Genomic DNA, 12,890 nt, shown 5'->3' with positions numbered 1-12,890 from the left:
AATTAGGGGATTTAGTTACATCATTTTTTTTTCTCTCTTCTCCCCTCGATTTCCCTATTCTTTGCCTCTCTCCACCCAAAATTCCCGTAATTGAGAGCCAAAATTCGCGGGCAGTGAAGCCACGCTTCATATGAAGATAATTCAGAACTTTAAATGCAATATCCTTTCTTGCCAAGTACGTATCTGAATGTTGCGTTGTTTCCATAGTTGGCATATCAACTATTCCTTTTAATTGCAAAATTATTTTGCATTCCTAAGTTGCCAACATGATTTTTCTTAAGGAATATAAATTGTTTCTTTCATTGCAGAATCCTTGCTTTTCTTAACTGGCTTATCTTTTTCCTTTTCATCTAGTTTATCCCAGAAATTCGGAACAGATTTGTGTTATCCTCCATGTCCTTTTTCAAAGTTTCTGTAACAGTGGTGTATATCACAAACAAGATATATATATCAATGATCTCGAGATTAGTTGAAGTTGAAGTGTAAGTAGAACAGAGAGGTGATAAATTTGTATGGTACAATAGCATACAAATTAAAAAATAAATTTCGTAAAAATTTAATACAAATTTGATATATCTACAACTTTCATACATACTAAAAATAAAATTTATACAACTAACTATACAATATACACTTATTTATAACTAATCTACAACTTATCTACAACTTTCATAAATTATTTTTACCCAGTTAAATACAACTACAATATCATACAACTTAAATACAATTTTTATATAAATTTTATACAATATGCCTTTTGTATATTTTGTATCCGATTTGTATATATTTTGTATATGGTGTGTGTTTCTTCCTCTCTAAAATTCCAATCAATACTTTCTCTCTTGATACAATTTTGATACATATCAACATTTTTATGTAAAAAGATAGTATTGATAAATTAAATATAAATTTTATACAACGATTCATACATTGTACAACTATTTTTTAACTTTCATACAACATTCAAATAATAAAAAATATATAACTACAACAGAATACAATTTACATACAATTATACTACAACTTTACTATAATTTCGTAAGTATATTGTATGTCATGTGTTCTTCTTCTTCGAGTTTCAATCTGAAATTCAACCAAAATCAAGTCTAATCTTCACTAAACACCCTCAAGATTGAGATATAAACTCCAAATAATATTCCAATTATTTGCAACAACACCCAATCCAAATAAATAATGATTTTTGAAAACCCAAATTCGATTTCAAAACTTCAAAGCTTTTTTAATGGCTGTCAATGATGGAGAGTCAAACACCTTCAAAATTTATTGATTGGCAATTTCAATTTGAACACCAATTGTGCAACATGAAAGGAAATTGCTAAGTTAAAACGATTGAAATCTATTGATGAATTTCATTAAAACTATATACAACAAGAAAACATAAAAAACAGAGAACACCAAATGAAGAAAAATTGGGGAAAAAAAATAGAGGAGAGTAGAGAGACGAAGAGAGAGAGGGGGAGAGAGAGAGGGGGAGAGAGAGAAAGAGACGGAGAGAGAGTGTGCAAGTATAAAGGGATAAAGAAATAACTGACATTCCTTATTTAATTTCTAATATAAAGAGATATTCATTTAAAACTTATTTGTATATAATTGATAAATTATATATGACCATATAATTAAATTGAAACTTGAGTAGGTAAGGTAATAAGGTTTGAAATGGTGTATAGGAAGGTAAAAATATCAATAACAAAACCAATCAGATGGAATGTTTTGTAAGCAACTTGGATTGGGCCAGTTCGGTAATACAGTCCAGACTCCAGCCCAATTAATAGCCGCTGACTGGAATTCTCAGGAATTGAATTGAATTGTTGAAGAAGAAGAAGAAGAAGAAAAAAGGAGAAGATAGAAAAATGAATGCTCCAGATCGTTACGAACGATTCGTCGTTCCAGAGGGCGTTAAGAAGTAACTCTATCATCTGATTATACATAGTGTTATTACATACACACACTTTTTTTTTTTAATTATATATAATTCACTGCTAATTTGATTTAGGGTTTCATACGAGAGAGATACAAAGATCATAAATGCAGCTACATTCACCGTTGAAAGAGAGGAACACACTATCGGCAACATTCTTCGCATGTAAATTTCACATCTTTTAGACTGAATAGATTTGCTCTCTTTTGTCTATTTGTATTAAAATTTTCATTTTTTTAATAATATTTGCATGATTTTTGAAAAAAAATGACAGGCAACTGCATAGGGATGATAATGTACTATTCGCTGGGTACAAGTTGCCTCATCCTCTTCAGTACAAAATCTTGCTTAGGGTTAGTAATCCCCTGTATTGTTCTCTTCTTTTGTGCCTGTTTCTTCAGTTTCTTGTGCTTTTTAGCTCTATAATTGTAATGCTTTTAGCCCCCGGGCTTTGGTTTTGTGTTAAGAGCACAACGTGTGATGTGTGGGTTGGACGCGAATGGTATTTACGTAGAGAAGGGGAGAGAGGCGGACCCTTTATCCATCGAGTATCAGATCGTATGCCACTGGCACTCGGGATTTCTAGGTTATACACAAAAAAACAAAAAAAAGTGCAGTGCCTTTGAAAGTAAGACAACCTGTGTATAGCATTATATGTGATAATTGTGAGTATCGATTTTTTTTTAAAAAATGGCTCGTAGCAACTAGGAAATGTCATTGCTGGTTATATTGCTCATAAAGGAATAGCGAGATGCATGAGTTAAGCTAGTTCTGTTCTAAATGTATAAGTAACAGAAAGAATGGCGGTGATGCCCGGAGCGGAGCTAGCTTGAAGAAAGGGGGTTCAATTTAATTTCCTTTATTGAAAATTATACTGTGCAAATAATAAGGTAAAAATTATTTTTTCGGCTATAATAAGCTGACAAATTCACTTGACATAAGGAAAAATTCTTGTGAAGCGGCAAAGGGGATCCGGAAATTGCTTCAGGTCACAGGTTCATATCTCGGTTGTTATATTTTTGGATCCCCTTGTATAAATTCCTGGCTCCGCTTATGCTGTGAGCATTTGTGAACAAGGATGAATACGAGAAAGAAATGTTTGTATTCACTATTTCACTAGATAAAAGCCTGCTCCAATTACTTGTAAGAGTTGGTGGAGAAGCTGAATTGATGGGGTGGGAAAATAAAGCTATGGGAACATTGGGAAGATGTGTCATGCATATAGTATCCTAAATTGGAAGGGGAATTTTGGGTCTAAAAGGAAAGTAATATGGTTGCATTTTTAGTGCTTTCTTAGTGCAGGTACCTAGTGTATGGTTTTCCAGCTAGTGATTGCTTTGGCTGACATTCCTCTGTAAAAATGACCAATTTAGATATCAAGTTGATAAGTGAGTAGCGAAAAAAGCTCAGATTAATGACAGTTAAAAGGAGAACTAAAAAAGTTAAATAATTTTTCATTATTGCCTCCTGATACTTGAATCATTTTCCTGTCGAAGGTTTATTGCTTCAAGACTTACCTTATGCTATCTTGCACCGTGAATATGACTGTAACAACTAACAAAAAAGGAGGATAAGTTTAAGTGGAATATTTTGAGTGGGTCTCTGTGTGCTTCTGTATGTGTTTTTGTGCGCGCATGTGCTTTCTTTATTTCATTTGTTGGATGACTGCGAAATAGACTACAAAAATCATGTATTACATGTGACAGGACAAGACTTAAGATTGTAGGTCGGTCTTATCCCAAATCATGTATGACATGCAACTGAGTTTATTGCTAGAGGGTGATTAGAGAGGTTACTAATTGAATTAACCTCTTTCTATTTCATTATATGCTGTTTTTCACTTTTTGTTAACTTATTTGTCAGTCTTGCTGTTAGTTGCATTTTTATTTGTTAGTTTTATTGTGGTTTTTATTAGTCGCTTATTTGATTTGTTAGAGCTTTATTATGTATTTATGTTTCAGATTTGCAGGTTTATAAGAATTGAAGGTTGTATTTTCCTCAGTAATGTTGGAAGAATAGAATCTTTATTTGGCTTGTAATATTCAATTGTGAATATTCTTCCTGTTCGGGGGTGTATATCCTGAAAAAATTGCTGCTAAAGCAATTTTGTCTTCTCGCATTACTCTTCCCACTATATTTCTTGTGGACTTGTATATAATCTCTTTACAAAGTGTTTCTAATTTGTCTGTTGGATACTATGGTGTTCTACTGCAATCTTGTTTGTTTATGCACTTTAATCTCTCTGGATTTGACCTATTGCTTTGTTGGTTTGCAGATTCAAACAACAAGCCAGTCCTCACCTATGCAGGCATATAACCAGGCCATAAATGATCTTGATAAGGAACTTGATCATCTGAAGAATCAGTTCGAGGTACAGTTATCTTTTAATTTTTGTCTAGCTCGTTTTAAATAGACCTTGTTAATGTACTATCATATGGTCCTAGCATTACTGCAGACATCATTTTGACTTCGGATTTCACGATGTTCAGTAATGTTCGGTTGTCATAAGAAGAACAAATTAATAGAGTAAAAATACATTAGGAAGTGTTAAATATTTGGAAAACCTTAAATAATCCAGCTTGTACTTTACAACTTCACTTTTTACTTGAATGATTGTATGTTTCTTCAGTACTTCTTTCCATTCCTTTTTTGGGGGTTGATTATTATGGCTCTCGTTCTTCAGTACTTTAGTTGAAGCATCAATTAGAAATCTTTTATGTAGCGTGTTCTTTATTTTTATATGAAATACTATGGTTCTATGCTGGGGTGGATGCAGAGTGTTAGAAGCATCTAGTGAATTGAGTTTGAGCTTCTTTACCTTCTTGAGATACAATAAGTGATAGGGAAGATAATCTGTTAGATAAGCTCTTATACCGAAGCTGTTCAATTTCTCGCCTTGAATTTGACAGTCGACACTTATTTAAATACTCAATTTAAAAGCTGAAATGAGAGAATGTAAAAGTGATGCCTATTCTTGTCACGACACCAATTTCCCTCCATAGGATGTCGTGACGGCACCTAGTCTCTAAGACTAGGTAAGGCTAACACTTACTAAATTAATAGAAGAATTCAACCATCAAATAATGAATATGAAATAGAAATCTTTATACACAACTTACAATTCCCCAAACTGGTAGTACAAGTCATAAGTTCTACTAAGTTTGCTAGAAGATCCCTAAATACAATTGTTCGGAATCGAATTAAACAGTACAAGAAAAATATCAGAAGGTGACATGCTCGACCAACCAACTAATAATGAACAACAACCGAGGCACCTGGATCTGCAAAAAAATGTGCAGAAGCGTAGTATGAGTACACCACAACGGTACCCAGTAAGTATCAAGACTAGTCTCGGTGGAGTAGTGACGAGGGACAGTCAAGATACCTACCGGACTAAACAACCTGAACGAGTGTGTAGATGAACTAACAGAGAAACAATATTAATATAAAGCTAAGCAGGATAAAGAATACAAACAATACTTGCAATGATACACTAGTAACAACAATATTCAACAGGAAGTAGTCAGGTAATAATGTTGTAGAGTAACTGATCACAGTCTAAGTCCGGTAAAACCAAATAAAGGAAAACCAACAATAACTCAATAAGAACAACCGCTTTCACACCAGATCTGTTCAAGCATTTTCACGAGGTACCGAACCTCATAATCACAGCTCACGGGTCCCAATTCATGAACCCTAATCACTTGACATCTTGTGCCCACATTACAACTCATAACCGCACGGACGACTCACGTGCCAATAGAACAATCCTCACACAGAAGGCAAGTGGACAAGAGTACGTATAATGGTCACTAACGTCAGGATTCATCTTCTAAAAATTAAGAGTAGAGACAATGAATGGCATATAGAAACGATCACCATGAAATGTACAGTGTAATAACGAGAGCAATGAAGTTGAAGCAACGACTAGCACTACAAGATTAGCTACATAGAAATAAGCAAATAGTACAATACGGAGGAAGACAATTAATAGTATACTAAGAAGACAACAATCAAAGACAAGTACAAAAGAATGGGGAAATGACAACAAGAGCCCTCCCGAGATACCGCCTCGTAGTCTCAAATAATAAAATGAATCACATACTTTCCTTATATCATCGCGGGAGCCTTTACATTTAGTTTTGAAAATCATTTTTCTTGAAATAACATCGCGCGTTTTAGCCCACCTTATCACACCGCATGGCTTCTAGTAGTTCCCCTACTAGCCACGCGTTTGAAGCCCACCTTATCTCACCGCATGCGTATTAACACCCAGACCTTATACCACCGCATGCGTATCAATAATAATAACACGACAGAAACCTCGTGCAAACACAATAACAATTCTCTCAACAACACCACGTGTGCCAAAACATAACAATTCAAATAAATGACTTTCACAATATGTACCCACATGTCACAACGTTTTCTCAGAACAATTTCAATATCACAACCACACATAGCCCTCGGCTCAACAACACTGAATACAATAGTAACAACTAGTGTTAGAGAAAGCGGTCGCTTACTCGCTTTAAGCGAGAAGCGATGCGAAGCGACTCAATGCCCGCTTCCCCATGTGAAGCGACTCAGGTAGAAAAAAGCGACCGCTTCCCACTAAAAAGCGAGAAGCGACCAAGCGAAGCAATGCGAAGGAAGCGACCGCTTCTTTGTTTTAAACAGAAGCTAGGCTATTTAATTAAAAACGAATTTCAGTGTCTTTTATTAAACGAAGGGTTTTCAGCAGAGGCATCTGAGAGTCTAAAAGGCGACTAAGGTTCTTATTCTTCTTCAACTTCAAGTTCAAGTCTTCAACAACAACAAGTATGTTCTTATTTTCCTTCTTCTTCTTCTTTTTCTTTTTCTTTTACTGTTTCAACGTCCAAATAGCAGCGAAATGCTGGCGATATATATATATTTTTTTTACCTTCAGTTCTTTCTCAGTATTGATGCCAATCCTTGGGTTCTTCTTTCTCTGCCCAGTTTTTAACAGAGAATTATTGCCCTTCCTCTAATTTTTATATCCTTTATTCTTAGTTCTTATTGCCTTTCTTATGTGTTATGTAGTTGTTCTTTTAATGGCACCAAAAGAAGATAGGAAAGACCCGGCTTGGGCTTACTCTGCAAGAGTCCGCTTCACTTCAAAAAAGCGAACGCTTCGCTTCTCGCTTCTCGCTTTAAGCAAAATGGGGATTGTCGCTTTTCCTCGCTTCACGCTCTTCACAACACTGGCAACAACGACAATAATAAGAGAATACGACAAGTGAATCAACTCATGAACTTCAGAACACAAAGAGACGGAAGAACGAGCTCACAAAGAAGGACACAACATGGAATAATAGTCTCAATAAGGATAACTCAACAAGGAACAGATAATGTGTAGCAATGATTCTACAAAAGTACAATTCGACGATAAGAGAGATAACATAAATCAATGATTCCAAATAAGAATACGTCAATAATGGAAGGAATAACAAACTTCAATTAAGGCAAAGCAATTATGGAAGGGATAATAGTAATTTCAATTAAGGTTAAGCAATTACGGAAGAGATATTAATGACGTCAATTAAGGTTAAGCAATTACGGAAGAGATAACAACAAATTCAATTAAGGCACATAAGGGTTCAATTGGCAACAAGGGTAAAACATGAATCAAATAAATTCCAAATACGACACGTAAGGGTAAATTTAGTAAGTGGAGGATTTAGCATGATAAAACAACTTCATATCTAATGAACATAAGAACCTAAGGCCCTAAACGGTCAAATTTCCACAAATAAGCCCGAGCACGTACTCGTCACCTCGCGTACACGGCCTTCACCTGACACAATTAGCACAAATGACTCAAATCCTAAGGGGTAGTTCCCCCACACAAGGTTAGGCAAGATACTTACCTCAAAGAAGCTAGATCGTTACTCTAAAATGACCTTCTCGAGTGAAACAACCTCCGGACGGCTCAAATCTAGCCAAAATAACTTCAAATCATAAATAAAACTCATAGGAAACGATTCCGGATAATAAAGTTTCAATCTTTAACAAAAACTAAAAAGTCAACCCAAAAGTCATTCCCGGGACCGCATCTCGGAACCCGACAAAATTCACAAATCCGAACACCCATTCAATTACGAGTCCAACCATACTAATTTCATCCAATTCCGACTTCGAATCGATGTTCAAAATCCAATTATTCTCTTTAGAAAAGTTTTTGATAAAAAACCCCCGATTCTCCAATCAAAACATGGATTAATTCAAAAAATGAACTTCTGTAATCATATTAAAATACAAAATTATAGTTAGATATTGACCCCCGTGAAAAGACAAGAAGAACGCCGCGAAAATCACCTCAATCGGAGCTCTAGAACTCAAGATATGCTCAAAATACTAAATACACACAGTCTGATTTTTTTAATACATAGGGAATTTCGCTTCCGCGCCCAAAACTACGCACCTGCGGTCTGCCAGCTGTATTTTTCGCATTTGCGGACCATTTTTCGCACCTGCGGGGTCGCAGATGCGAACCCAACTTCGCATCTGCGAAGCACTAGCACCAACTCTCTTCTCCGACACTAAAATGAGCATAACTCCCTCATACGATGTCCAAATTCGACGATTCTTTTTGTTATGGCTCCGTAATTACAATACAGATCTAATGCTTCAATCAAAACAGAAATTGGAGGCCATTTGCTTAATGTGGTACCATTTATGCTTGAAGAAACGACGTCGAAATATAAAAAACGAGCGCAACACAACCCAAACCTATCCGAAACTTACCCGAGCCCCTCGGGGCCCGTCCGAACATACCAATAAGTCCCAAAACATAACGCGGACCTTCTCGAGGCCTCAAATCACATCAAACGATATCAAAACTACGAATCACACTTCAAATCGAACTCTATGAACTTATGAACTATCAACTTCTACAACTCGCGCCGAATCATATCAAATCAGCCCGGAATGACGTCAAATTTTGCATGCAAGTCTCAAATGACATAACAGAGTTAATCCAACTCTCGGAATCGCAATCCGAGCCCCATATCAACAAAGTCAACTTCCGGTCAAACCTCTTAATCTTCCAAAACTTTAACTTTTCAATTTTCGCCAAAATGCTTCAAATTATCCTACGGCCCTCCAAATCCAAATCCGGACGCACGCCTAAGTGCAAAATCACCATACGAAGCTATTGGAATCATCAAAACGCCATTTCGGAGTCGTCTACACAAAAGTCAAACTACAGTCAACTCTTACCGTTTAAGCTTTTAAAACAAGAATCCTTCCTCCGAATTGATCCCGAATCATCCGAAATCCGAACTCGACCACACACGCTAGCCATAATACATAATACGAAGCTGCTCGAGACCTTAAGCCGCTGAGCGTGACGCTAATTCTCAAAACGACCGGTCGGGTCGTTACAATTCTTCTAGAGTTCTTTAATACTTCTCAAAATGTACAGCTAGGTCCTATTTCAGTTCTCCTGGTTGAAATTCATGACGTGACAGCTCACACTCAAAGAAACTCCTTACTGTTTCCTCTCTTTTTCATGCGCCAACATTGTCTTCCCTTTTACTGCCCAATGATCCAAAAAGCCATAAAACCTCGAAGAAACAGAAAATACCAGTGGCCATTCTCTCCCTTTCCCAATGCTATTGAAGGAGAAATCCACTTATTTGGTAACAGTGACCCCGTCCTTGAAGCTGCTCAATTACCCCTAGAAAAAGCCCCATAGGTTTTGAAACTTTGAGAACTGAAATTGGTGATCATGGACTGGTTCTCGTTCTCCCACCGCTTGCTTTACCTTGGTCATCGATGTCATAGGAAAGACAAACAATATTTATAGACTCCATTACAGAACATAAGAAAAGGTTAAATTGATGAAAGAGGAGAGGTGAGAAATCCTCTTTGTTGGGCAGCTTTTTCGTTTGCTAAAACATTTAACTATGAGCATCTTCAAAATCTAGTCATATAAATAGTAAGATTGAACAAAACAATAATTTTATCTCTAGATCTACCATGACTTGGACCGAAGAGAGCTTGTTGAATCTCGTTGCAGTAGAGAGATGAAATAGAGAGAGAATGGGAGCTGTCGCCAGGAAAGAGCGAACTGGCTAGTCTGATACACATCTTAATCTTCTAACTCGGTGAGTTTCTAGAGTTAGAAGATTAAGATGTGTCCTTGGCTATTAAGCTATGATACAACCTTATGCGAGGTTCTTGACATGTGATTTGAGAAGATTAGTGGAAACTTTCCTCGGTGAAATTTGGATATTTGTAGAAAGATATCTAAAGTGAAATTAGTTCTTTGGCTTTTATCTTTGATTCTCTAATCTCGAATTGTTTGTGTTAAAAAACATGAGCAGGGTGAAAGCTAAATAGTGAATATGAGTGAGCCTAACCCTGTTATCACTATTTAGAATAGGAATCCCATTGGCAAATAATACCAGGGAAGCTTCAAATCAAGCCAAAAATTATCTTTAGATGTGGTTCACTCTCAGCTTGGTCATGGAGAGGGGGTTGCTGATTCACCTCTTTAGCTGATTCTATTGTTGCAGAATCAGACACCATTTCCAGGGGATGCTATCTTCCTTTTCTTTTTTCTTTTTTTTTTTGTGTTGTTTTCCATATCACCATTTTGTTTTTGTAAAATCATGGTCCATCTGGTCATTGTATGGGAAAATACTCCTACATATATATTTGGCCTACTTACCATTTAGAGAGTGAATTCTTCGTGGAGAAGAAGCTTTATGGATGGTCTAAAAAAAGTGTCCAGCTCATAAATTTTGAATTCACTCCATTGACTTATATCAGGTTTTGTCCATGCATCAGATTTTGCATTTTCATTTTCGCTTGGTGATGAGTGAATGATTTTTGCTTGAAACATTCTTGTGCTCATTCGTACTAACAATGCTTAGTTCGTTTTCTTGACTGTAGGGCGAGTTGGCCAAGCACTCGAGGGAATACTAATCCATTCGGCAGTGACATTTGGTTCTCAACAATGGTGCGTCGTACAATTTCCTAGTTCTGTGTAGGCTAGGAGTTTTGTCTTGTCAAATCTTCGTCTATATATATATATGTTGGACCAACAACTACAATTTTTCTTGGGCTGTTAGCCCAGGCTTCGTTTAAACTATTTGCTTGCAATGTTGACAAGTTATACTTTGAAGGTCTGCTTTATGCCTCAAAGTTAGGTTTAAAAACGCTTGTGCATGTTGGTAAATCTTATAGTAGGTGATCAGCTAAGTTGATATTGGCACCTTTGGCACTTTTTTTTTTATCTATATGGTTTTAGTTTGCTTTTTAGTTATCCTAACAACTGTTAACTTTAAAGAAGTTTCAAGTTTCTACAAATCAACTGTTGAGGCACTCCTATATAATAGAGGACAAAATAATTTTAGAGGAAAAATTTAATAAAAGGAGGTATTTTAGAATACCTCTTTTTTTCCCATTAGAAGAACCATACCAGTCTTGAACACTTGACCAAGTGGTGTTGGAAAAACTTCCTCAACCACTTTGACCAGGGGTGACTGATGTCCTCCCATCAACAGGAAAAATTATTTCAGTGAAGTCCAAAATTGAGTGGGCAGTGTCCATGTGTCACTTGGCAAGATTGAGTTTTAGTGGCCCAAAAAGATAGGCCACAAGTTTAAGAACTCCTCGTGCAAAAAAGGCAGAAATAGAGTACTATAAGGGGTGGTTTTTAACTTTTACTTGGGGCAGGTCACGTAACTAATGGGTTAACCTAAGTTAAAAGTTAAAAGTATTACTCATGGGGCAAAACTTGTTAAACTACGTTACTTGTTAAATTTGAAGTTTTGTCCATTAGTCAGGTGACTTGCCTCAAAGGTCAAAAGTTCAAAACTAGCTCTTTCAATTTGTGAACTTAACCCTTTCTCATGTTTATGAGTTTATTATACAATATTTTAGAGTACATCCCTTGATGAGCTACTAAATGAAGTAGATGTCATCTTTAATATGTTATTTTGTTTGGTTCATATTTGGCATGTAAATGTTTTCATAATATTGGTACTTGGTAGTCTATATAAGAGATATGAAATCATCTAGAAACTACTTTAAATAGATTATATGAGAAAAACATATGGGAAGAAAGTCGTTTTTTCCTTAATAAAATATTTTTCAAGAAAAATATTTTTTGGTATTTGGTTGCAGTAAGTGACTTATTTTCTGTAAAAAATTCTACCATACACATTCATGTGTATGTATTTGTGTGATCGTGCGCAAGAATGGCAATACTAGAAATATTTTTGATTATCCTTAAGAATGACGCAGGAGAAAATTCACATTCCTTAACTTGAAACGATGTGAACAAAGTATTAATCCTACGAGGTATTTTACGGTAAAAACTTAGTCGCATCATGTATTTTATTAAATTCTATTAATTTATTATGGTTAAGTGATATAAATTAAGGTGAGCATATGGATTAGTTAACTATGATTTACTGATAATCACATTTGTGAAAATATGTGTATATATTTATTGGATTGGTGTAAATTTTTACCAGTATGTATTTCACTACCCTATGAAAGCACATTCACTAGTCTATTACAATGTTACAATTTGCACCATATGACATTTGATACAAATAAACACAAATTTTTAACGTGAACAAAGGTAACAGATTCCAACTTTCTTTATTTGGTTAGATTAAATATAAATATATTTTCTTATGAATAACAATATATGCCGATGTTAAAGCTAGTCATATCAAAGAAATTCTATAGTAGTTTGAATTCTTCCCCTAAAAGTTAACACTCTTTCTTGGAAACAATGTTTTTTTTTCCTACTAAAAGTAATCTCTACAATTCTTCTATAAATAATACTATCTCTACAATTCTTCTATAAATTAAATAATATTCCCTCTTATATAATTTCAACGTTATAAAACTTTTTCTTGTTTGGTTGAATGCGCATTCAGCAAGAGCCAAGAGCCAAACTTAAAAA

General features: G+C 35.4%; 1 protein-coding gene across 1 annotated transcript; it reads left to right on the top strand.

Annotated features, from left to right (window-relative positions):
- The first annotated feature begins 1,633 nt into the window (after positions 1-1,633).
- On the top strand, positions 1,634-11,183 carry LOC104101656 (DNA-directed RNA polymerases II, IV and V subunit 11-like). Its single transcript, XM_009609141.4, has 5 exons — positions 1,634-1,924; positions 2,015-2,104; positions 2,214-2,292; positions 4,215-4,310; positions 10,862-11,183. Exons 1-5 carry the CDS (start codon positions 1,872-1,874, stop codon positions 10,892-10,894), a joined length of 351 nt encoding a protein of 116 aa, XP_009607436.1. The 5' UTR covers positions 1,634-1,871; the 3' UTR covers positions 10,895-11,183.
- Positions 11,184-12,890: the final 1,707 nt, after the last annotated feature.

The sequence above is a fragment of the Nicotiana tomentosiformis genome, chromosome 11 (genome assembly GCF_000390325.3).
Source record: "Nicotiana tomentosiformis chromosome 11, ASM39032v3, whole genome shotgun sequence".
Lineage (NCBI taxonomy): Eukaryota > Viridiplantae > Streptophyta > Magnoliopsida > Solanales > Solanaceae > Nicotiana > Nicotiana tomentosiformis.
Note: the sequence above shows the minus strand (reverse complement) of the source record. Positions and strands in the feature narration are given on the sequence as shown.

Excerpts from the sequence above, each read along its gene's own strand:
- LOC104101656 (XM_009609141.4), top strand. The coding sequence starts at position 1,872 with ATGAATGCTCCAGATCGTTACGAACGATTCGTCGTTCCAGAGGGCGTT. Across the intron at positions 2,105-2,213 it reads ATCGGCAACATTCTTCGCAT|GCAACTGCATAGGGATGATA; the intron begins GTAAATTTCACA and ends AAAAAATGACAG. Across the intron at positions 4,311-10,861 it reads ATCTGAAGAATCAGTTCGAG|GGCGAGTTGGCCAAGCACTC; the intron begins GTACAGTTATCT and ends TCTTGACTGTAG.